The sequence below is a fragment of the Apus apus genome, chromosome 2 (genome assembly GCF_020740795.1).
Source record: "Apus apus isolate bApuApu2 chromosome 2, bApuApu2.pri.cur, whole genome shotgun sequence".
Classification (NCBI taxonomy): Eukaryota; Metazoa; Chordata; class Aves; order Apodiformes; family Apodidae; genus Apus; species Apus apus.
In genome coordinates this window covers 136,296,458-136,323,326 of record NC_067283.1, presented here as the reverse complement: position 1 = coordinate 136,323,326, position 26,869 = coordinate 136,296,458, and the positions used below count along the sequence as shown (strand labels likewise).

The 26,869-nt window shown below is 41.5% G+C and overlaps 1 protein-coding gene across 3 annotated transcripts in view; it reads right to left on the bottom strand.

Annotated features, from left to right (window-relative positions):
* Nucleotides 1-24,065, bottom strand: part of FZD6 (frizzled class receptor 6) — a 29,844-nt gene extending 5,779 nt beyond the window's left edge. For 2 of the 3 annotated variants that reach the window (XM_051611787.1, XM_051611789.1), the window contains exons 1-4: nucleotides 23,983-24,065; nucleotides 22,997-23,391; nucleotides 4,003-4,199; nucleotides 624-1,641 (exon numbers count right to left, since the gene is read on the bottom strand). In XM_051611787.1, the coding sequence (XP_051467747.1) occupies nucleotides 624-1,641; nucleotides 4,003-4,199; nucleotides 22,997-23,176 (1,395 nt within the window). In that variant the 5' untranslated portion in view covers nucleotides 23,177-23,391; nucleotides 23,983-24,065. Of the gene's footprint in view, nucleotides 1-623; nucleotides 1,642-4,002; nucleotides 4,200-22,996; nucleotides 23,392-23,554; nucleotides 23,635-23,982 lie in introns of those variants that run through there. The other variant, XM_051611788.1, reaches the window with a different exon arrangement.
* Between the last annotated feature and the right edge of the window lie 2,804 nt (nucleotides 24,066-26,869).

The following is a 26,869-nucleotide window of genomic DNA, read 5'->3' as shown; positions in this document are numbered from 1 at the left end:
GCGGTTGGTTTGTTTTGTTGTTTTTTTAAAAAAAAATTTTTGGTATTGCTGAAAATCTGCCTGCAAATTACAGATAACATGGAAAAATTATACTGGAAATTTGTTCTGTAGTTTCAAGTGTTTTAGTCTTCACTTGGAAGAAAAAAAGATGAAAGTGATTTTATATCTATGGTTATAAGTAACATTTAAAATCCATTTCTGACTCAATTTTCTAGAATCATTACTTCAGCTTCAACTGAAATCAATGCAAATTCACCTTAGGTACTTTGATACTGAGCTAGGCACCCAAATACTGAGCAACTACATTTAGGAATAGATACTGTGAAGAATGATCCTCCTCCAACAAAATTTGTACCATGAAGTTCAACTATTTTAAAGATCATATAATCCCTTAGAAATGTGAGTTGGAATTTAATTTGATTAACTATCAATTTGATTAGTGAAAAATTTCAGAGCAGAAGTGTGATACCATACATTTTTACTTAAAAAGCAACTTACTCCATTTCTTGAACTGACTACCCAATATGAAAATAATTTACTAACTGCACAGTAGATATGGTGATGCATAAGGGTTTTTGTTAATTAATGTTCCAGTAATATTTATAAAAGAAACTGCTACTTGCCTGGTAAGGACAAGGAATATGGTACTGGTCACAATGGTCAAATACCCAAGTCGTTTCCCAGATTTTTCGGTTCACCAGCTCATAGACGTAACACCCCAGAAGTGCTACAAGTGGCACTAAGTATAAACCACTAAAAACTCCAATTCGGATCATGAATTTCTTTAGCTTCTCCTGGTTTCTGCCATCGTGCTGTATGACTTGCCGCACGTGGTTTAAAGAAATAATACCAGCTAAAAGAAGAGAGAGACCAAAAAAAACACAAAGGCACAACGGCAAAAGCACAAAGTACAGAGAGGCATCCAGATCGTAGAGACCCACAAAACAAACTCCACTGATGTTGTCCCCCTCAACTTTGTTCATTGCAAGGAGCATAATGGTTAGAAAACCAGGTATTCCCCACGCAACTGCGTGGAACCACATGGCCTTTTGTGCAATGGCTTCACAGCTCCATTTTCTTCCCGCTGCAAGGAACCACGTGATGGTAAGAATCACCCACCATATAGTTCCTGCCATAGTGAAGAAATACAAAACCATGAAAAGGACAGTACAGGCTTTGTTTTGGGAGCCAAGAACAACTGTTTCACCCATTTCTAACTTCTCATCTGCCTCATTACAGGCAGTTCTGTTCCCAAGTAAAAAGCCAATGAAGTACATTAGAGAGACTATGCTGTAACAGACAGAGTAATAGATGATGGGTCTCTCTGGGTACCTAAACCTTTTAACATCAATCAGAAAAGTCAGGAATGTGAAAAGCGTAGCACAAAGACAAAAGATTGAAACTATTCCAATGAAGCTTTTTGCAACATCCAATTCATAGTTTTTGAAGTACATATTAGGGCATGGGGGTGCACACTGATCAATTCCTAGAAACTTGTAGCCTTGTCCATTGGTAGTGTGCAGGTGGCGTGGACACCAGAATCCATAATCCCTTCGGGTCTGGCCTGGGGTCTTCTGAGTTCCATGTATGTTTGTGGTTACAGCAGCAGTAGCAGGAGCAGTTTCATCACAACTGACTAGTCTACATAAATAAACAGAAGAGGAATTATCTTAATAACTCTTATTCTTAACTATAGTAATTTCTTAGAAATATGAAAAAATCTGATTCTAAGCACTGTGCACTTTTGTAGATAATGCAAAATGTGCATTGAATGAAAAAAATCTGGTGGTGTTTTAAAAAAGAGACTTCAAATACTTTCAGATAAGACCATTCCAATGCAGCTATTTAAAACAGCTAGAGAACACAAGTTATTGCCTATAAAACACTATTCAAATTGTAATTTTCTGAGAGTCTTAAATCCTACTAAAGTTTTACATATGTACATATGAATATTTACAATAGTTGTTTTTTTTAAAATCTATGTAACAATTGACTATGCAAGACAGCAAACCACAAGCTTTAATCAAGGAACACAAAAAGAGGACTGACAGTATCTACAGAATTAACTGATGACTAGTATATGATTATGATATTTTTGTGTTACAGTGATATTTCATTGCTGACAACAACAAAACTACCTCACTCAAAAAGACAAGAGCAGAAAAAAATAAGCATTGTAAAAAAAAAAATCACCACTATTTTAGTTTGTTTTTTTTTTTATAGCTCCATAATGTTAACTTAAAAATTGCTCAAGGCATTAACTGGACACAATATGTGATATTTTTATATGGTTAATATAGTATTAGCAGTGTTTGACGTATCTTCAAAGTAGATTACGTAAGTATAACTCTAACAGGTAAGCATTTACTCAAAATGGGATTTATATTAACATGCATTCCAAGCTTAAGCATGTATTTTGAAAGAACAAGTTTGCATCCCAGGTTGTAAGGTAAGATTCTGTTATCTCAAAACGTTCTTTGTCAAACACTATTGAGTCCCTCCATGTCAGTTTGCAAGCTCAGCTTGAGCTAAAAATCCCTTCGTTTTTTGTTTCTCTGCATTATCATGCTGCCCACACTAAATCCAGACTAATCACTAAGAAAACTGTTTATGTAGCAGATTCTTTAATTAACTATGGGCTGCATGGGAACAGTGTGAACTTTACTCTCCCATGTCTTAACAGACTTCATGTATGTCTGTAAGAATATAAGAGTGTCAATCTGCAGATTCAGTTACTGCCCATCCTCACACCAGCTCCACTTTCACAGGCTCCAGCAGTATCTCTGCTGTTTTAAGAACATGGACTAGTCTGTTCTGGCTATTGGGCAGGCATCATTTCATGTAGGAACAGAGCAGGTTCAATTTCAGTAAATGCAACCAGTAATAGAACAATTCAAAGCTGCAGGGACTCCTGCAAAAAATAGAATTTGATTTAAAATGTCATTTGAAAAAGATATCAGATAACCTGGATTTGCTTATCATTTTCCTAAAATTTCAAAACAATTGTTGAAGACATTTGCTTCACTGAGTGGCACTATGGTTACATAGAAGCTCACACTGGATGGGGAAAGTTGATGCCTTCTCATTTTAAATTTTTCAGCAGAACTAAAGGAAATGGCATTAATGCCATCTGTCATATCCACTCTGCTATGGATTTCTACCAAGGATCATGGCACAGGACTACTGTCCCAGCTCTTCCTCAGCCCTATTAGCAACTGCATGGGGGTTAGAAAAATTATTTGAGGGTCCACTCCCTGCTCCTTCCTGTACTTCTTGCCCTGAAAAACCCCTCTGGCCTCAGTAATTTATAAAAAATCTGCAGTTGAAGGTCTGAATCTCAAGAATATGCCACTGGAGTATTATCAGTGGTTTCCATTTAATATACATAGACTAATTTCTCCCTCAGATGTAGTATTAACTGCCTTCTTTTTGGACACCTGAGCAACTTTGAGAAAAAAGGTGAAATTAAAAAAAAACAACAACAAAAACAGACTTTTGCAGGCAGTACAGGAAAAGCAACACAAGGTTTCTTTTGCACACTTCAGCAGTTAGGAGTAAGATAAGGCTATCTAATACTCTGTGTCCTTTCAAATACAGAGTATTTTTTATTTCCTTATTTTATAAGCAATTACTTATATAACCCCTGTGAATTAAGGATGATCTAGTTTAGAGATCAGAAACCAAAGCAAATTCTATGCTGAAACATTCAATATTTTAAATTTTAAGAAACTTAAGAGTAAAAAGCTTCCTTTTGCAGGGAACTGAATACTGAAGAGAACTGCTGCACAACCTTGTTGCACAAAGTCACAAGCAGGAAACACAGATGACCACCTGAATAACAAAAAAGTTTTAACAAAAAAAAAAAAATTAGTCTTAGGCATAAGCACTGTATGGTCACCAGTGATGGGAAAGCAAGGTACTATTTCACATTCTGCCTCAGATTTTCAACTCTGTCTAGGAAAATATCACTAACACCACCTGTCAGCATGAAAAATACCTGACCTGGCACATTCCAGCTCTTCAGGCCATGTAATTCCAAAAGTGTCCATCAGCTGCTTGCAGTCCGAATACACCTTCTCACAGAGGTTTCGACAAGGGTTAACCACATGAATTTGGTCCAGGCAAGCAGGGACAAAGGCTTTGCACAGAAATGTGTGGATGTCTGGTGAACAGTGAAGATTCATAATTGTAAAAAAAGGCTACCGGAAAGAAAAAGGCTTTTGTTAGTAATTTTAAAAATATAATTCAAGGCATCAAAACTAACTTTCATGACTATGGTTCACATCTGTTCCTCTGTACATTTGAAAAGACACTAAACAATAACATTCAGCAGTTGTAAAAGAGCAAAACCTGAGTAAGGAGAAGCTCCATTAGCACTTCCAGCCCACCCTGGGACCTGGGATCTTGATCAACGTGTAACTATTCAAACCTGGTATTTCTTATTTGGCAACATTACAAACCTGAAAGGTATTATGGAAGCCAAAAAATTTCTAAAAAATAGGGTAAACATGAAGTTCCTATGTTTGTCAGTCAGCTTCTAAATAAGTGCCCTGAGATTTTTAAAGGTGGTCTCATCCCTGTAGTTCCTGTTAAATTACATTTTCAGTCTTACATGTTATGTGTTGCACTCATCACTTTCCCTCATGCAAAAAAGGTTTGGGTTTTTTTAATGAGGTACAAAAGTCCAAATATAATGCAACCTCCCCCCATACCCCTCCCCCCCCCCCAACCATTTAATCCATCATTTACAAATAAGTCTTTTAAGGAAAAATAAACAAACAAAACACACCCTTTCTTCCCCACATTTTATCAACTTAATTATCAGGGTAGGTTCTTTTAGCTGAAACACTCCAGACATTTTTGCAATCGCTGTGGCATTGCAGGGGCAGCTCAGCAAGGACAGGCTAACAGCACCAGCCGCTCCCAGCCTCCTGAGTGAGCCCTGTGCCCCACGCAGCGACCACGGGTGGGAGCAGGGGCACCAGGGACTGGGAAAGCAGCCCTGGTGGTAGCAAGCTCAGGCAGAAACAAACTGAAGAGGCCAACCACACACCAGTGGTCAGCTGGAGACTCTGGACATGTGGACACTAAACAGCAGAGTGGCCAGGGCCATGAGCTGCCAGGCAACGACAGCTCTGTTTACATCACCTTTTTGATAAAATGTTTATCTTTTTCAGAATAAAGGAACCTCTGTATCACACAAACAGTCAAATTCATGCATCAGGAAAGCTGAAACAGTATTTCACAGAATGGCCATGGCTGCAAGGGACCTCTGAAGATCATCTAGTCCAACCTCCCTGCCAGAGCAGGATCACCTACAGTAGATCACACAGGAATATGTCCAGACAGGTTTTGAATGCTTCCAGAGATGGAGCCTCCATGACCTCTCTGGGCAGCTTGTTCCAGTGCTCTATTACCTTTACAGTAAACAATTTTTTCCTTACATTTAGATTGAACCTTCTGTGTTCCAGTTCATGTCCAGTAGCCCTGGTCCTGTCACTGGACACCCCTGAGAAGAGTCTGGTCCCATCCTCCTGACACCTGCCCTTTAGATATTTGAAACCATTTACTAGATCCACCCTCAGTCTCCTCCAGGCTAAACAGACCCAGCTCTCTCAGCCTTTCCTCTATGGTAGATGCTCCAGTCCCCTTAACATCTCATTAAATACACTTTGAAATGTGCTGATAACTAGAGATGCTGCACAAAATTTTTGAAGAAAGCAGACCTCTTATTTTAAACAAGATTTTTATTTAGTATGAAGTTAATTCTTTGCCACTAACAACTACGTATCTCAAATATTCAACCAATGACTGGTAAAGGAAAGATTAACTTCTGAGCCCAAAACAGTATTTTATTTTTATCAGTTTAAGTATCCCAAATATATATATATATACACACACACACACAGTTCAAAAGCAAAGACGTTGATAAATATATTTTTCCCTGCAAAATGGAATACCTACAGATCCTCAAGGGACCTCAATAATAAATGTAGGAATGGGGGGTGGGGGGAGGAGGAGATAAGGAAGAGTAATAGCAGAAAAACACTTTATGGAAAACCAAAAAAATGTTGGCACCATCCTTCAGAGCATTCCAGCTGTGTGCTGCAGCTTCAGATGCCATTACAGCAGCTGCACACGAGTCTGATCCCCACTCTGGGTGTCTGCTCTGGAGCTGCCTTTGCAGCAACCCACAACTTGAGTATTTTATGACAAGGAGAGAAGTATAGCTCTGGCAAAGTGTGCTCCGGTTCCGTGAGTTGGATTATTTCCTAAATGCTATGCAGCTTCAGGTTAAAAACACTCAGGAGGTTAATGCTAAATCTCTTTTGTGAGATTATGATGCTTGTTTTCTTTTCAATTACCTTTTATTTGCCCCAGTGTTTAATTTATGCTAGCTCTGTTCTGCCTGGCATTTAGGATAAAATAAAGATAATAGCCTGGGTAGTCATATAACATTCCTATAGAAATGGAGTTTAGTTTTGAAATTAGGAATTGTTGAAATGGTCAATTGTTATGAATTCTCTCTTTTTTAACTACAGTTCGTCTCACTGCATAAAAAATAAAATTTATTTCCTACAGTATGTTTTGGGGTGCTAGCTAAGAACTTTTGCAGATTGAGGTAAACCAGCATTTTTTTCTCTAGAAACTTAAGAATATTTTTAAAATCATATTCGTATCTATGAAACCAACTTCATCTAAAGATAAATTTTACTAGCTAGGTTGCTTAGCAATAAACAATTTTCAAACAGTATTTTCCAATATAGCTAATAAGGCTACATACCCTAAGTTAGCTCCTTTGCCACAGAAAATGAGTATAAAGAAAGCAACGCCTGGTGAAGAAAGTCAGGACATAAATCAAGTTTTTACCACTCTAACAGAGTTTCTGTTATCTGAGAAAATACTGCATTTTATTCACTGTAACTTGTGGTTTTGCAAACTAGTTTGTGTTTTGACAGTTAACAGATTACTCTGCTTTTCCATGTAATTTTGCCAACCTGTTATCTTTTACATGATATATTTATATATTAGCATAGTAATGTTTTCCATTTTGCCTCCTACTCCTTTCATAATATACTTTGCCTTCTATTTGCCTTGACTACATTCGAACACTGACCTTATGTTTCCACAGGACTATCCTCAATTATGACAAAGACTTTTCTGAGTGGCAGTTACTAAAATAATACCATGTACATCTACTTGTATGAATAGTGGAGATTAATTTTCCCTATATTCATTACTCTGCATTTACTATCCCTAAATCTCACCTAACATTTTATTGTCCAATTGCATCTATCATAAGACCTTTCTGCAACTCTTTAGTTTGTTGGGTTTTTCTTCTTAGCAAATTCACTATCAAGCCCTCTTTAGGGTCATTTATGAGTTAGTTGTGTCAGAGATTTTCAGTACAGATGACCGTGGGAACCACCTTACAATTTTTTTTTGTTATAGGACCAAACTATCAGCTCGTGATTTCACACCGTTTTGTAACAAAGCATTTATTTATGCCTTCTTTTATTTTTGTTCTTTAGGTAGGGATTGGAAAAGCAAGTTCTTGTTGGGTTACCAGTATAGTTTCTTTAAAAAACTTAGGTTACAACCATGTCAAAGCCTTTTTGAAAACTGAACTATAATACTCAGGCTGAATCAAAAAAAGTTGATTCAGCCTTTCAACAAAGTTATGAAGTCCATAAAAAAAAAATCTCCAATAGATTTTATAGGCAATGATTACCCTCAACCAAAAAAACTCTATAAAATGTAAATCTTTGCTTCAAGTACACAGAAACAGGATTTGTATTTTCAGAAACTGCCTACTTTTACCATTCAAGAACAGAAAAAAGCTCAAGAATTGTGTCTGGAACTCTGCTAACAATTATGTAACTTTAAATGAGGGCTTCACTTCCAGTCAATCTGTTTGGAAATGCTTCATTGTAGAAAATAATAGGTCTGCATTTCCTGATGGACGATAAAAGCAAAATCTCACCAAAACCAAAGTATTTGCTTCTCCTGCTGGATAGTGTGTAAGCAAAAATTGTAAAACCAAGGTCAAAAGCTCACTGAGAATATGAATTGGCTGCTTCAAGGTTGTGTTGTCTGGATCATAGGTGTCTCAACCAACAACAATTTTTTATCCAAGTGGTTAGCTGGGTAACCTGCAGAGCTGCAGGTGTTGATATCTTGAGCATCCAAGTCCAAGATTAAATCCTTAGATTCACCTAACTGGTGAATCTAGAGTCAAGTACCATGGTTCTCTCCTCTTCAGGAAGTTCAGGATGTGCAGGTGACACAACCACATGAAAAAGCACTTGGCATATTTGAGCGTTATCAATCATTGCCTTGTCACATGAAAGACAGAGATGAAAACCTGCAGATTTGGTGATGGCAGTGCTAAAACCAGAGTGAAACCAGGTTCTCCTAAAACTAAGAATGGAGCCTCACAAAGCCCATATAATTCCAAAATGTATATTCTCATCCTCATGCAAAGGGGAAATAAAATCCAGCAAATATGAGGCAAACTACAACACACTAGCAATCTACCAAAGAACCCTCCAAGAAACTAGTCACAACTGCCAAGCCAGAGATAGTTGTGCTGAAGAACTGAAGGCTGTGAAATGCAAACTTTCCACTGTGTTGTCAGAGCAGAGTATGAGAGGGATGTGTGTACTAGGAAGTTTCTGTATGGGGCAAAATGGTCTGAAATGAACCCCATGAAGCATATCCATACCCACTGTGGGCTGTGAATACAGACAAACAATCCAAGGGAGTAGAGCATCATTAGCCAGTGAGAGGAATATCCTCCTCTGCACTGAACAAAACACCAACACCTTACTTAGTAAATCCTAGATTCTTTGCAAAGTATGCCTTTATTTTATCCAGAGGCAAAAAACCAGACTATCTCAGAAATCCAGACAAAATAGAAACAAGCTCATTATTCCAAGCACATAGAGTATCCTACCTCATCTCAGTTTTATTCTAGAGAAAATCATTACCAGAAATTACCAGATTTCTCTGGGTTTGGGATGTATGATAACTACTAACGTATATTGAAATGAGCAAGTGAAAGTGTTCTCCTGTACTCTGCTGATTAACATCACAGAAAGATTTAAATAGTGTAGAAAACAGCGGATCAAAATACCAAGATCTCTGTTACAATCAGCTATGACAAAACTTCATTGTAGGAGACAGGAAATATGTTGACTTGCTCAGATATACACAGGATCAGAGCCTTTGTTCAGCCACTGGAGCCAGTTATTTAAGACAGTAACAACCTACTCTCCTAATCAACGTGGTCTAACTACCAAGTTAAAATATTTAGCTTAGTTAAACCGGTTAAACAGTAAGAGACACCAGCTGTTTCACTGTTTAGCAGTGGCACCTGTTTCATTTTATGACACCAATCTTGTGACCTAAAGCAACAACATTACAACCTTGTCACTTACATAACTGTGTATTTTAATTGTGGAAGTGAACTTGGGCGTAAATCTCAATTTCCACAATCATACTACTCTGTTTACCCCAGATTCCCATCTATAGTAAAGATACACATTGTTATTCATGAAACTATTTACCTGCTTTACAGGAAGTAACACCTCAACTTAATGATTAGCAATTTACAGCACCAGACTCAAACACAACTATTGTCCATTAGTGTCATTACAGAATTAAAGTACAAACTCAAAATCTAAACACAATGTATTTTACACAAACACCTTCATATGTGATACTTTCATATGTGGTATGTAGGAAACACAGCCACTGTCAACCATGGCGTATACTGTTTCAAAAGAATAGGCTGTCATTACTCTTTATACTCACAGAATCAAAGAATCACCATGGTTGGAAAAAGATCTCTAAGATCATCTTGTTCAGCCATCACTGCCCCCACCACCCCAAAATAAATAAATAAATACGAAAGAAAGAAAAATAAAAATGCCCACTAGAGCATGTCCTGAAGTGCATCTACACAGTTTTTAAATACCTCCAGGGATGGTGACTCCACCACAGCCCGTTCCAGTGTCCAACCATTTTTTTCTGTCAAAAATTCTTCCTAGTATCTAGTCTAATCCTCTCCTGGTGCAACTTCAGGCCACTTTGTCTGGTCCTATTGCTATTCACTTGAGAGAAGAGGTCAACACCCAACTCCCTACAACCGCTTTCCCGGTAGCTGTAGAGGGTGATGAGGTTCCCCCTCTGCTGGCTCATATTCAGCCATGTGTTGAGCAACAGAGCTACACTAAATCTTCATGGTATCTTTAGCTGCTTTATAATATAATCTGTTTCAATTAAAAAAAGTGAACCAAGTACAGGACGGGTGATTTAATCCTACACTACTGTTTCAGTAGAGCTATTCTCAACTGGATGCGAACAAGATTAGCATCATACCCAGAGAGATTAATGCCTTCATACAGTTCCCAGATGGGCTGGCAAGGGTGCTGATTTGCTCACAGCCACAGTGAATCAGCTGCCAAGAAACTCTTGACTCCTAATTCATGCACAATTAATTAAGTCAAGAAAAATAAATGTCTTAACACATGAAACTAAATGAAGGATGAAATTTTCAGGTTTTGTTAGATTCAAAGCAATGCTGAGAAAAGACTAGATTTTTCCAATTGAATGTTATACTAATGGATTTAGATCAAAGACAAGTTAAAGACTTTTAAGTTGGTATGTAATGATTTAGAAATCACTTTGCAGGAGACTAAGGCAGTTTAACTGTCAGTGTCCTGTTGCTGCATGTCTGCTTGAAGTTGCTACTTCAACACCAGAGCTGCAAAACAGAAATGTGGGTGCAACTTACTAACTGTAGTGCAACATCAATCATCCTTTAATTATCAATGAAGACAATATGAACTAATTTGCTACTGATTTAGAGGGAGCCCAAATACTCCATGTAACATCCTGAGCTATGGGTAATAACTGACTATTGCTGTCAGTAGCAAGCATCAGTCATCATCCATATTTTCCAACCTCAATCAAAATTATATGTGTAACTCCCCTAGGATAAAAGTTTTTCAGGACTACAATTCACTTATAGACATAAAATATTTTAGATATGAATATATATTTATAAACTTAATAGGCAACATTGGTGCATGCTAATTTGATGGAAAATAAGCAAAACAATTGAAATAAGCAAAAGAAAATAATTGAAAGCACATTAATTTGACTTATTTTAAAAGCTTCTTTTAAACAAAGCAGCATTACTTTCTACAGCTTTCAAAATAGAATACAAACACAATCATATTTAATTTTAAAGCTTGTCAAATTACTTTTAAATGTCATCAGTCTAGTGTCTGCAGAGATAAGAACAACATCTTTTGTCAGAGTAGAAATCTATTTATCCCAGAAGTTTAAAAGAAAAATGGAGTAAACAAGCAAGTGGGCGAAACAATGCTGTTCTGCAGTGAAAGGTGTTTATAAAGATAAGAGCTTTCATCTTTGTCCTGCAGCTAAACAGCAGAAGCAATGCATGCACTTGGACTTTCAAAGGCAACAAGTTATTTTAGGGCTCTGAACAAAGCATGGGGACAGCTTAACTTGCAAAAGTTGATCAGCTGAACTGTTCCCAGCAGTCTGCTCCTCCCATACAGGTGGGAGCTGCTGACCGGTCAGCACCAGAAGCACCATAATCTAGAAGGCAAAGTCAGATGGCAGCTGATCTTAAAAACACTGTACTGCAAACCCCAGTGGCTTAGGGACTGACTGGCCAGCAGTCAAACCCCAGGGGGTCAGACCCTCATGACCCACCTCAAGCTAAACTAGCCAGGCATCAGTAAGGATTGCAGGCTCTGCAACCACAAGCAGTTGAGTGAGCTGAACTACTCATCATGTAAACATTCAATATATCTGCAACAAAATCATGAGTCTATTTGCAAAGTCTTCAACATCATTCACCTCTACACCTATATATGTAATATACTTTAAGATATATTCAGTTATGAACCTTCACACTAGCTGTTCAAAGCTGATGGGACCATTAATGAGAAATCCAACCAGGGTAAGGACAAGGAACAGGGTGGATGGTTTTCAGAGGTCAGATGGGCAGCAAGACATTCACCACAACTGAGCACTAACTTGCCACTGTCATTGACAGTATACACAGAAAGATAAACCAGGCTATTCTGCCTTTCACTTCTATGGGCTCTGGACTGTTTTGCATTAACTAGCAAATACAGAGTTTCCTTCTGTAGTAAAAGAACTCAGATCCACATTTTTCCTCTCAGTATTTATTAAGTACAAAATAAAAAAAAAACAACACACATGTATTCCAATATTTCTTAACTATAACAAAGGTTAAAAGCAATATAAACAAGAAAATTGCATCTCACTAAGAAGTTTTTTTTCTGAAACAAACTGAAGCAGAAGTATTCCAATACTTTTCAAACTAGCTTATTAGCAGAATTCACTGTATTTTGTGGTTCTAACCTAAATTATAGCTTGACTTAATGATAGATATTCCAGCCTTTGCAATTTTCAGTCCAAAACAAACATGACAGAGTTTTTCCAAGTATTACAGAACTGAGCTATTTATACAAAGCTTTCAATTACATACGGTTTTATCTCCATGTATACTATATAGAGAATAAAAGACAAATATAAGTTAACTGAAACACACTGCAGGCCCTCAAACATCTGAAGTCTTGACAGAGTTTCATTGCATCTGGGCTGTGGTAGCAGAAGAACCTCAAAATAATCTTAAATTCTTCATGTATTTGCCACACAAAAAAAGGAGTAAATGGTTTTACTACTGAACTTTTTATGTAGAATACAATTTAGAAGCTTACCAGTAGGACTGTGATAGACTGCCTGTTATCTACAAAAAAGCTCCTTATTTGAAGGGAATTCCAGCATAAGTTGTTATTGCTGTGGTTCCAAAAAAGTCAGACCAGATATGTTTATCTATCGTACAGTGGCCTTCCAGTACCTGAAGGGGCCTACAGGAAAGCTGGAGAGGGACATTTCACAAGGGCACGAAGAGATAGGACAAGGGGGAGTGGCTTTAAACTGGAAGAGGGGAAATTTAGGTTATACATTAAGAAGAAATTCTTCACTGTGAGGGCGTTGCCCAGTGAAGTTGTGGATGCCTCATCCCTGGAAGTGCTCAAGGCCAGGTTGGATGGGGCTTTGAGTGATCTGATCTAGTGGGAGGTGTGCCTGCCCATGGTAGGGTGGTTGGAACTAGATGATCTTTGAGGACCTTTCCAGCCCAAACCATCCTATAACTTTATTACCTTAGTAATTTGACTTTTGCATGCCTGACTGATGTTGCCTCTTACATCCCAACAAAGTGAACAAATTAGCCAAAGTTCACAGAAATTAGTAATTGTAACAATTTTCATGCATTATAGTATCAAATGCTTTCCTGAACTTCAAATAGACTGGCTTAGTCTCTAGAAAATCTGCACAAGTGACTTTTGTCATGCACAGCAGTCAACAAGGAGGACTGGATCTTCTGAATGAATTCTCAGTAATACAGGAGCACAGACCAACACAAGTCAGACACAGCACTAGAAACAAATGACCTGAGTCTGAGCCACAAATCACAGTTCAAAAGAACAATGGAAAACTGAAGGGCAGCCTCAGTTTGGTTGGTTGGTTTTGGGAAGCTTTCACCATGTAGCCAACTTTCTATATACTAACATCCACCATCTCCCATAAATTTTGATCCAGAGTAATTTTCTGTAAAATCACTGCTTCTGGGAAGATCAGTGTGTGCACAAAATGGAAAGGCAGGCCTTCCCCTTTAAATTAAATCCTATAGCTATTATCTTCACTACAGCTTGAAAATACAACATTAAGATTACTAATAATTATCAAGATAATTATTGATATTGATTATTATAGACAATTACAATAATTATTGTAATAGGAAAAGCAGTGCTTAAGATTTTTTAAAGATACACGTAAAATCTCTTTTTGAAAAAAAATTGTGAAAATTTATCCGTAAGTATTTGTGGGAAACAGTTCTTATCTTCCACAGAGGTATACTTCTGTTGTGGCATTTTTGTTCACTTATTTATTTTAATGAAGATAAAATATCTAGAACAATTACAACCTGAGTAGCTATAGACTTTTGCTCTGTAGACATATGTATGCATCTTAAATAAATTACTTTTATTTGTTAACTTCTACTCTAATTTTTATTTATTTTGAGAAACAGGTCAACCTGAGAAGCAAGAAAGCAAGAAAAATAACTTAATTTTAAAAAATATTTTTAGAAGTATTCAAATTCTAAAGGATTAATGATGTAGCTGCTAAGAAAATAAGCTAATTCATTTATCCCATTACTTCATGATCACCTCTTCCTTCCTTCAAGTGCAAGTTATCCAAATATAAGAAAGGTCTCTCTTAACAAAGCCAATGATGTTTTTACAGGAACCTCTTCTGGCATGCACTGCTTCACACATGCTCTCATCCATCCCTTCAAAATCTCCATCCAAATCTTTGACTCTTTAAATACCCTGTCTCCTCTTGCTAGTGAGATAAACTCATTAGAGAGACAGTTTTGCAACAGTTCACTGCTTCCTGTAGCACAGAAGTAACTCACCACTACTCAATGGGGTAACCTGGTGTGAGCTTTCAGCCACCCCTCACAGGAGCGAGTCTGCACAGAAACAGGTACATCCCCAGCACCTCCATCACACTGCAGAATCTTCTCCCATGTGAAGCTGGGGTCTGCAGCACACTCATAAGCCATGTTACTGTACTGTAACCTCACAGGCAGTCAAGGACTTGCTTTGCTTTTCCACAGATTAAGAGAAGGATGCATTCACCTCCTTATCAGAGGAATATGCAATGGCACTTCTTCCTTCTTCCTCCCCCCATTTCTATCCTGCTGCAGGCAACACACACCCTGGGGGGGGGGCAGTATCACCTGATATGGTACTAGGGAAGGCAGATGGAAAAACAACACTCTGCAAGTAGTCACTGGCAGGCCCACCAAGGACATGGAGAAGGACCAGAGCACCACTTGTCTCACCCAATAAGTGATCAGGAGGCTTTAGACACATGACAGGGGTGGCAATTCCTGCAAGAGACCTCCAAGGCTACCAAACTATTAACTGTCTCACAACCAGTGAATGGTGCATGAAGGTCTAGAAGAAGTCAGCCCAACCCTAGGTAGAGACCTCCACCCTTATTGAAAACTACCATTCACCCCCATCCACAGGCACCTAAGCACCCATAAGAGGGTGGCGGGCAGCATACTTGACACAGCAAGATGGTTGCTGGAACCCTCCTGTTCTCCTCAGTTCTGAATGCCTGTATTAGCCACTGTTCCCTTACCGTTAGCCCACAGTGATCACTTTGTTGGCCACAATGCCTTTCCCCTCTCCCCCCCTTTATCTTACCTATTTCTCCTGTTACAAAACCTCAAGGCCACTCTCTCTTCTACCCTTTCATCTTATGATCTGCAGGCCATGTTAACCATTGGCATGTAACATTTTTTTTGTCGCCCCAGGCATACACCCCAGAGACCCTCCACCCAGCTGGATTCTTGAGCTTCGCTTAAAATGGTGCACCCTGTACCTTCCGAAGAAGAGTGTTAGCTCACGTGAAGTAGCACAGAGCTGGGATATGGAGCCTGGGTCACTGGGTAGTGCCAGGCCACCACGAAGCTGGACGGGTACATTCCCTCTCTGAAAAGCTGCTTTTAATTTCTGTACACAGGATAAACACATGGAGAGTTTGGCCACTAAGAGCTTTGTGAACAGGAAAAGGGGCAGTACTTTCTGTGACTGAAGAAATCTAGTTGTACCAGCCCTCCAGGGAATACAGTATGTGCCAAACTGGGAAGGATGTGGTTATTCACTGAAAGAACTTGATCTACCAGAAGTTTAAGTACAGGGAACTTGGATGTTTTTTTTCTCCAGGAAGTTCTTGTCTGTCTTGCTACAGGAATGGAAAGGAGCAGGTATCTTAGTAGCTGCTCAGTAGCTGCTTAAACAACTCCTATGCTCCCCTGCACACCTCTCCTTCTTCTAATAGCTAAGCAGAAAACAAGCAACTCTTTACTCATCTCCACTATGTAGCTCAGAAGAAGAGGGCAAACATGCATATTTTTCTGTGGCAGGCAAATTGCTACAGTGGATGCAGCAACTGCATCTGCACACATACACAGAAAAGGTCCAAAAAGGCAAGAGGAGCCAAAGCAATTCTATTTGCTCTGGAGAGTTGGTGAAACAAAAAGAAACAGATAGTGAAAGAGAGAAAAAGGCAGCCTATTCCATGCGCTCCTCTCCTGGATCAGTGACTTTTTGTGGTCTTTATCAATGAAGGAATAGATAACCTGCAGCCAAACTGTCACTGTGAACATCACATCCATCCTGCAAATGGAAAACTAAACTCATGCTCCACCTCCACAAAATAAAGGCCTGGGCCCCACACAGCCTTAGGACTCATGCAACATTGTGGACAAAAGCAACTCTCACAGTTACAGGAAGGCACCTAAAGACCACAAAGCCCTCTTCAGAAAGAGGACATCAGAATTTTCTTTCATTCTTAGGCTAGATTTGCAGAAGACATAAGCACCATGATCCTTGCAAAGGTGTCCACAAATGTACTTTGGTGGTTCACCAAGCAATCAAGTAGCTGTTGCCAGAGCTGCCATAGGCCAATGCATGTGAGCTGCTAATGAGATGCTTGATCCTACAGTTTGACAACTCCTGGACTGCAGAGGGAAAACAGTATGGGTCACCTGTACACCACGATATATAATTTTGCCCACTTGTCTGCTATTCAAAGGAAAATAATGTGAGAAACTACCTTTGATACTGTGGTCACCACAGAACCCTCAGCAGACTTGTCCCTCCTAATCTGATTTGCTGCTGACCAGGTGAAGGTCATGAGGTTCCACAGGACAACAGCCACTTCTTAAAAACATGGAGATCATCTTGAAATTGCAGGTAATGATGGTGAAGGGCAAAGACAAATACCAGCTTCAAATACACTCTTCTATGTCTGAAAACTTTTTACCCTCTGCTGGCTTTCCCCAGCTTGAAGGATGATGCATTCCCACCAGTCTGGCCTCAGGTCCAAAGCCCTAACTGCCTCTTATTGATAAAGACAAAGCAGTTCCAAACTCAGTAGCTCCATCCAGATTTTCTCTCTCTGTATAAACAGCTTCAGGAAAGCTCAAATGACTCCATTCATCACAGGTATCCTCCTCGAGTAGGCTACAGCCATTCTAAGTCCATCACACCACATCTATCATGACTTGGTTTAGTCTGTGACCACACTTTGCATATGAGTGTGGAGAAGAGAGGATCCAAAACACAGGCTAGAAAATGAGACTCAGAAACCACCAGGACAGCTACACATGAACACCAGACAGGGCACTGTGAAAGGGAAAACAGTCTGCAGGGGACTAACAACAGGATACCATAGTATTCCTCAAAAAGGTTTGCAATGGAGAAAGGTCTAGAAGATCCTCTGTAGTCCAGAGTACCACCCCTTGGTCTCATGCAGTGAACAGGTAAGAAGTGTGCTAACAATTTCAACTAGTTAGTGATCCACTCCCGTAACACCAAATTACTTGCTAGTGTAGACAGTGTCTGAACCCGGATAAAGATGACGCTCTGGGAATCACACTGTCAGCACCATCTCAGTGAACCCCAATTAACATAAGGTAAATACCCTATCTTCACAACACAAGCATTACTTTGGACCCACGTGCACTCTAAGCAGCATCCTTTCAGAACAAGGAGCAAGATTCACATTATCAAGTATACAAGGAATGCCACTCAGACAAAGCAGCATTAGATTTTGTACATGATCAATACCTTTAAAGCCAGTGCAACAGGATTACACACACTCTCCTGTCTGGTTTCAAGCAATCTGCACGAGCTAATCACACTTGATGAAGGGCCTCAGTACTACAGGTAACAAACACTTGTTTAGTAGCTGTAACTTAGCGTACCCACAGAAAGCAGCAAAGATGGTTTACAAATGTGTTGCTGAAGAACCACTGATGACTTATTTTTTTTGGAACACCTGAGAGCAAAAGAATGCAGAAATGAAACACACTTCCCAAATTTGTATGGCATTGTACAAAAGGACACAGAAGCATGTAATTCACAGGTTTCTGACCCCTTAGCCAAAACATTTCTACAAGTAACCTAATGATGCTCAGAACAGAATTACTCATGTCCAACTATTCTGTATTTCTAGAAACTTACCCAACACAGAAGTCAATCATACTGCTTTGTTATTTCCCTGGATCCATATGAAGAGTCTATAAAAAAACACTTTGGCATTTGCCAAATATAATTTAGCAAGCAGCAGTTTAGTTGTTTCACCACCAAAATTTTTTGTGACCACCACCTTGTTCTGGTAAACTAAAAAAGTTGACTTCAGTCTGTCTAAGCAAGATGTGATGCACAGCATGCTACACTTTCTATACAAGCCTTCCCTGCCTGTTAGTACCAGAGATACACGGTAAAAAAAAAAACAAAACAGCAAAAAATGTTACAAGCCAAACAAGAAGTAAAGAACCCCTCATGCTTGTTCCATTGGGTCCATGCAGAGAAATATTGATTGCTTTCCTAATTGAAGCCAAGCTACAGAAAAATTAACAACAAAAAGATTTAAGTTTAAAGTTTTAAGTACTAACGGTTCACATATTACACCAAATACTGCTTACAGAGAGTAAGAGGGAGAAGCAGGATGCCTGCCTGTAAAGGTTTTAGTAAATTCACACCTGTGCTGTTTTGGAGAACATCCCATTAACAACCTTTTACACTAAGCCACACTTATTTCCCCAAAGATCCCAACCTGCAGAAGGTGGACAGCTTCCTCCTACCTGTAAGTGTTCACAAACATACGTAGAGGTACTGATTTAAACTTGCCAGATCTCAGATTTCAGGTTTTTTAAAGTACCTTCCTGTTGAATTAATTGTAAATTTCTATTTCATGAAAGCTAAGTAAGTAATGTAACTCACAGAACTTCAGCATAAAGTTTTTGAAGGTATTTCTTAACACACATCAAAATGGTTCTCTTAGTTTACACCAATCCTGGTTCTCTTACAATTTTTCTCACTGCAGCAGCCAGTTGCACTCGACTTTCCACAGACACACATATTTTGGCACATGGTCATGAATTCAAGTGAATGGAAAACTCAACACAGAACCATTTTTTCCAGTCTCTCTGATACTTTATTGTTCTTAGTGGGACATTTTCCAGTATTTTGTATAGTCTGCTTTAAAAACTCACTGGCACGCCTTTTGCCTTTGTATTTCTACAGACGCATAGATCTTACCCAGGTCAGGAAGTCTTCAGGGCTTGTCTACAGTGGACAGATTCCAGAACAGCAGCAGAACAGATTAAGAGATATGAACAAAAAGTTACAACACAGTAATACTCTCTGCCATGCTGGAAATAATGCCTTATATTGACAGCCTATTCCAGGAGAGTTAAAGTAGGAATTCCTTTGGAAATAGAAGTGACTTGGTTTTGAGGATGACCACGAAAGGGAGTTACACGTGTTTAAGTATAGCTGTAATGCATCGCTCTTCTGCCGTGCCTATCCATTTTTCTCACTAGACAAACCCTAGATCTGCAGCTTTCCAATCTGAGCTAGCAGTAACATGAGCAGTGTTACTGAACTGCTTTGAAGTACATATACTGTAAGAATCTGCAAATAATTAGATTCCACTGTCATGCAGCTGTTAAGTCACCATACACAAAACTTCACACCACAAAGTAATGTGGTTCTCTCTCCCCAAGATCATTTTGTTGAATAAACAAAACTAATCCAAATACAAAGCAAAACCCAAGTAGTCTAAACTCAGTTTGCCAAGTTGAAAGTTCAGAATAAATGAAAAAACAAAAATGGAGGAGGTGGAGGGAGCAACTAGAAATTCTGATTTTTTTATTGCAGAACATAGGATCAGAGAAGGACTCCCATCACTAGCCACAACACCCGCAGCAGAGGCTGTAAGATTGAATTAGTATTTTCTTCTGCTCTAATCAGTTTGCTGTTCTAGTTTATAACACATCAGTATGAAGAGTTTGATACAGGAGGCAGAAATGTAACACCACAATTCAGCTGCTGATACCGCTAAATTCCTGGAGGACAACTACCACTGATACAGCAGCTCTAGCTGATCCTCTCCTGGAAGATCACTAAGAAGACATCATCTCAGAAATACCCATTTAACACCTTTCCAGGAAGTAGAGAAACTGTACAGAAGCTTTCGTCCTCCAGCAGATGGAAGGCACAGCTCTTCTTGCTATGCAAGACAACCTCCCCACCCAAAAACATGACTGCAAAGTTTTGGGAGTGGGATATAGGAGAGAATTACCACTGTTCTGGCAAGTGAACTTCACCTTCAGGTAACAGTCCCCTTAACAACTCTTTTGTTCATTCTGGGAGTAAACACTCCAGATAAGTAATGGGAAGATGTTTCCAGAGAGAACAGGAGCAGAAAAATAGACTAACAAGGCCCTTTCTGCACAAAATACTTTGGTTTCTTGAAGTCTCTGCCATATGCCCTGAGATTGCATGATTATGCAGCTTGGTCAAATTCAGTTAAGATAAAGTGAGGAAAACATTACAAACTTCACTCTCAAACCACAGTGTTTACATCCTAAGACCATACCCAGTCTTGAGAACAGGCTGTGGGGAGGTGGAAAGAGATGGAGTTAAAAACAAAGCCTTTAAGCATTCCTACGAAGTATCAAAACAAAGAAGTTTTAACCAACATGATATTAAAATTCTTTCTTTGGTATGAATGAAGTTTGAACTACCAATTACAGAAAAAAGCAAACTTAAAACAGCAGAAGCCTCCTCCACCTCCCAACCCGCTGCCTCTTTATGGCTGCAAAATTAAATCAGACAATATCCCAGCAGTCAACAGCTCCTCCTCCTTGTCTGCTGCAACACCAAGTCCCCTGAAAAGAGAACTCTTTGACAGTCCTGAAAAGGTTCCCCATTGCAATCAACTGTGGACAAAGCATACTGGTGCCCTTATAGAATCACATAAAAATGTGTGATATTGGTATATATACTGGTCTCCCTCAGAAAAAAGGCCCAACAACAACCCGTAATAAGCTTCCCATATTAACTCAAATCAAACTCATAGCAATGAATTCAACACAAGCTGCACACAAGAGTGGAAAGAAGTTTCCTTACCCTTTCACCAGTAAAGCAGCTGTCTGAAAAATTCAGTTTGACCAAGCAGTCAGTCAGCACTGCTGAATCACAAATAAAGGCAGACAGATCAGGTACACATTAGGTAGTTCAGAAATTTCTGCACGACACTAGAATAGTGAGGTATACCACATTAGAGGCCAGACAGCCGCAATGACAGAACACTAGGAAGAAAATGAAACAGGGTAGGGAAATCAAATTGGGAAATCAAATCCTGATAGACACTGCTGTTCCACAGAGCTACCCAGTCAGTTGGCCAAGTACTGATCAACCACTGTAGTAGTCAGAGATGGTTATAAGGGACATGGGATGGAAAAAGAGAAAACAACAAAACTTCTCACTACCAGGCAGTTTTATGAAGTGTCTATACATGTAAGCCGTGAAGCTTTTCCAGAGGGAACTTTCTCCATGCAGAAAACATGCACCAGGCACAAGTTACTGACAGTTCAGAAAATCCGACACAGTCAACAAATAAAAATGTCTCCATGGTCTCTCTGCTGTAACAGCAACGTGACTGGAAGGCACGAATACTGACAAAAGCTGGCTCAACAGCTGCAGTTAAGACACACCAAGTAAGAACCAGCAGCATACCTGGCGAGATAAAGTAGCAGACGCTGTGGAAAGCATTCCTGACACGATGACTGGAGAAGGCACTGCACAGAGCTTACAACTGAAGCCTACAGCCTGCCTTCCAGTCTAAAAAAACACAATTTATCTGCAATCTGTGGCTGAATTCAGTTGCTCGCATTCAGGTGTCTTAACACTTGATTCCAGAATTCCCCATACATCTACACTGGGCTGGCAAACACAATGCAAGATGAAAGCCTGTGCCCTTCCAGGCTGGCAGCTAGAAGCCAAACAGGTAATCCTGCCTATCCCAAGCAACATGAAAAAAATGTTTTGGCATCTGAACCAAGCTCCTCCTCCAAGCAAGAAGATGCAAGTAAAATTTTACTACTAGTAGGCACCTCACTACCACCTATAATGGATTTTTTTTAAACCAGAAACTTCTTTATTTTCATTTCTGCTTCACTCTCTGCACAGCACAACAGCTTTTCAAGACCTGTGTTTATATGTTCCCCCTCCTCTTACCACTGAAAAGGCATTATTAAAACAGGTTTAAAACTTGTTTTACAGGCCTCTCACCCAGAGAGGCTCTCACCCTTTACGGCTACTGCTATCGGCAAAGCCTTTCCACGAGGTGGCATGTTCTCAAGGGAGCCATATATGACAGTCAGTTCAGGTAGGAAACTGTTTGTTTTCAGGGGAAAGAAAAAAAAAAAAGAAAAAAAAAAAGAGGGAACTTGCTCGTTCAGTGAGAAGTTTCAGCATCCAGTCAGAAGACAACAAAATACAAAAGCCACAATGGCTAAGAACAAGGTTAGGTATTTCTCCTTAGTAGACATAAGGAAAGAGAGGAACAAAGCACAACTCCTAAACATAATTTTTCCTCTGCCTGAGTTCTGGCAGGCCAGGATACCAAAAACTATGTCCCAAGAGAATTCCAGTATCTGCTCTGTACGTCAGTGAGGTGCCTGGGCTACATGTGATCAGCTCTGCCAAAGAGCTCTGAATAGCCACATTGCTGTGCTACACCCACTCCTCTTCCACTCCAACACAGAATCCAAGGCAGGGCAGGGGTGTCTATACCTCCTTTCCCTTACACAGTGCTTGTACAGCCAACGAGTTCTAGTGCACTCCAAGAAGATTTAAAGAAACATCTAGTCACTAAACATTACCTGCCTTGTCATTCATGCAACAAATAACGCAAACCATTTCACAATGACAAAAAAGGTTGTTTCACAGAGTTTGCATTAACATTCCACAGCAGAGGTGTGAGAACTTACCTCCATTTGGTGAGCAGCTGTGTCCTGATCGTAGTGTCCCATGATGTTTGGGAAAAAAGTCATATTGTAAGGCATTCCTGAACACCTGGGAATAGTAATTGGCTCACATGTGAATAAACTGTGCCCTCGCACCAGAGCGAGAAGTAAAGTGCAAGTCACAGAGAACACAAGTGCTCCCATTTTGTCAGACCTCCAACTTCAGCACATAGCTGTGTTCAGCAGTGAGACTGGGCGGCTTTGCACAGGGACAAAAGCACACATACTCCGTCGCAGGTCCCAGCACAAAGCAAGCGCACGTCAGGAGAACGATCAGACTCCTCGCCGCTCTTCCAGGTGCTTCCCCATTTCGGCCGGCCGCGATTTTACTGAATCCCCTTCCTCCTCCAGCCTGTGCGCTGCAGGAGCAGGAAGAGACAGAACAATTAACAGCAGAAACAACCCGACCGCGACCGCTCGCCCGAAGCCCGAGCTCGGTCTCCTCAGGACGGAGGGGGGAGAACGGGCAGCTCCCGCCGGGCCCGCCCCGCGCCCCCGCAGCTGCCCCCGGCCCGCACGCACCCCGCACGGCGCAGCCCGCGCTCCCGCTGCGCCCCGTCCCGCCGAGCGCCGCCCCGCCCACGGGCAGCGGTGCGTTTGGCCACCGCTCCCGCCCGGGCCCCGCAGCCACCGCTGCTCCCGACGCCCCGCTGTCGGCGCTGGATTCCCAGCCCCGCCCTGGGAAGCGGCGCCCGCGGGGCCAGGCGGGGAGCCGGCCGAGAAGTCGGCCCAGGAGCCGGGGCTCGCCGGGCGCGGCCTCGGCGCCGCATCACCGCCCCGCCCGCACCGCGCCCCCGCCGCCCCCTCAGCGGGACCCGCCTCCCGCACACGCTGCCCCCTCAGCGGGACCCGCCTCCCGCACACGCTGCCCCCTCAGCGGCCACCCCGGCGCGCCGCTCCGAGGGGGAGGCGCGGCTCCCCGGGACGGAGCTCGCCCCAGCCGCACTCACCGGAGCCGGCCCTGCAGCAGCTCCCGCCCGCGGCCGCCCCGCAGCACCGACCGAAGGCGGTGTCTGGCGGTGCGGGGCGGGGGGGTCGGCGCTCGCGCGATACTTGGCGGGCGGGGGCGGGGCCGTCCCGCACCTTCCCGCCCCGCCCCTCGGGTGCGCGGGGTCCGCTCCCGGCCGGGACGCCCCGCCGAGGGCGCGGGGCTGTGCGGGGTCGGTGTCCCGCCCGATGCCAGCGGCGCGGCCCGGCCTCCCCAGGGCGTCCTGGTGCCGCAGCGCCTGCGGTGCGGGCTCGGCCTCGGCTGAGAAGGCGCCTGGGGCAGAACGCACGGCTGCAAACGGCGTGAAAAATCCTTCCGAACAATCTCTTGTCACTTAGGTTTCCTTAAAAACACTCGGTGTTAACTCTGCGATACCCTGTATGAATATTAAGACGATTTACAGACTTCCAGGTACCGGGAAAGGAACGTGTCCCGCCTGTGGAAAGGATCCCGGGGCTTGTTTCTGCGCCAGCCCGGGCGGTGCGGGACGTGCGAGGGCTCTGCGGGAGGGCGGGCGCGGCGCTGCCCCTCCGCACGGCCAGGGCCCCAGTCCTCCTGAGGTGAGGGGTGGGGAGGCTCGGATGAGGAAAAGGCTGAGGAGGAGGAGGTTAGTATTAGAAGTCCATGTAGGAAGACGGAATGTAATGGAAGAATGGGAAGTTATGTCAGGTATTTGCAAAGCAAAGGGATGCTGAGGTGAAAACAAATGGGTGAAGGAGAAGCACTGTGCCATTGCCTTCCAGCCACATGGGAATTGTCCTTCCACTGCACCCACGGCTGCTGCTGTCTGAGGCCACACACACCAGACAGGTATGTGACTGGTAGCACTTAGCTGTGTTCACAAAGACAGGCCTGAGCTAATGAGACCTGTGAAAATGCTGGAGGTTACTAGGCAGAGATGACTGAATCTCTCAGTGCAGAGCCACCCAAGGTCTCACCAGGCTGCTGTTCAGCCATGCAGCTCACTCTGCTCTCCGGGACTGGAACAGGAAACACCAGATGCCGAGACATGCAAACCAGGTTTAGAAATGGTTTGATGATGCTCAGGCAGTGTTGCCTTTCTGCTGGTGTGCCCCCAGGTAGTCTGTGCACATTTACCCAGGGAACCTGTTCATAAATGACGGAGAGTGTGAAGCTGCACATGGTTATTCAGAGGACCACAGTCTCTTCATGCAGATGTTTTATTTGTCATTTCCTGTGTTACCCCACAGAAACACAAAACCCCTCCAGATTCTCTTATATGAAACCATTTTAGCACCTGCATGAATTATGAGGAGGATTATACCTACCTGCCACAGATCCACATAGCTGTAATGGAATTAATTTTGCTGAATGAACAAGTAACTGAATGGGGACGTGTCTAACATTCTTCCAGGAGGTTTCACAGGTGGCATTAATGAAGACTTCTTGCTTGCAGGCTGTGGAAGTGAATGTGCTCAAGTGTACAAAGATCTACATTATCCTCTGTCATCATTCCAGTTGTCATCTTCCAGCTGATTTCTGTCTTAATCTCTCTCAGTAGATCCTTCCCATCCTAGAAATATGTTTTTTTTTTTCTTGACCTCTGAGAGGCCACACTTTGCAGGTTTGGCAGTGAGAGCACCAGTAGCATGCAAGAGAGTCTCCTCACTCCATGTCTGCAGAAGCTGTTACAGGGAAGGTCTTGGTCAGTCCCTGATGAAGTTGCTGAGTTGCTCTCTGCTCTTTGAACACCAGCAGTTCTGCAGATACAATGAAACTCTGCAGGGACAGGATGTGTTCAGTGCAGATTCATACTCAAGTAGATTTCTACTGAATTATCTTCTTTTTCTAGTTTCACTGACTAAGCCTATAGGTATTTTAATGGAAAAGGTATTAGAGCTGTCTAGGACCACCTATGCCAAGTGAAAAGTCTCTGCTTCCCAGTCTGTAGGGTTGATGAATTCTCAGACAAGCTTCTAATTTAAATATGGCAAAACCAGCATGTCTTACATGATCTCATGAAGGCTTAGTAACACATTTTGCTGAAAGAACCAGACAAAAATCCAAGGTGTGGAAGTTTCTGCCAAATCACAGAAGTTTGTCAAAGTAACAAGCACCTGAAAATAGGGTATTGTGAGGAGTTTAGCAGCCTTAGCCGTAAGCTCTGCTATTATCATACTCCATAAATATGGAGTTATACAAAGTGATGGCTTAGTTCCTTCTGTCAAAATGCATTTGCATACATAAATTAAATCTCTAAAAAACACATATTGCTAAATAACATTTCTTTCCTTCCTTGAAGAATCTCATGTTTTTGTTAGATGGTGGAAAAAGACAAAGAAAAGGAAGGGTGAGCCCTTTCTTCAGTCCCATTATGAATGTACTTTCTTTGGTCACAGCATAGTTGCAAAGCAAGTTATTCCAGAGGTTGGTTCTCAGAGCCATGATCTAAATATATTTGTTTCTGGCTCTATAAAGGTCTCGACTAACCAGAGTGAGGAATGTGAGCACTCTCACTGTTACCTAGCAAAGCACCTTTAAGTGTCATTAAGTATTTTAAGCATGTGCTCAGATATATTGCTGATTAGGGATGCAGCTACTTGGATGTGTAAGTACTTTGCTCACCTGGCACTGCAGATATCGTTAACATTTCAGTTAATGTAATATTAATTTGCTGACCTTTCCCTGGCACTGCTTCAAATTATTACAGTTTAGCAATTTTTACTACAAAGAGTGTAAGCCTTGTCCAAATCCTGGGTCATCTTCAGGTGCCTTTCAAGAAATGTAGCAGAGAGGGTTTCAGCAGTGGCCGACAGCAGCTCCCTTCCAAGTTCTGCTGGCTCCTGCCACCCTTGTGATGGATGTGGTGCAACAGATTGTGTGCCATC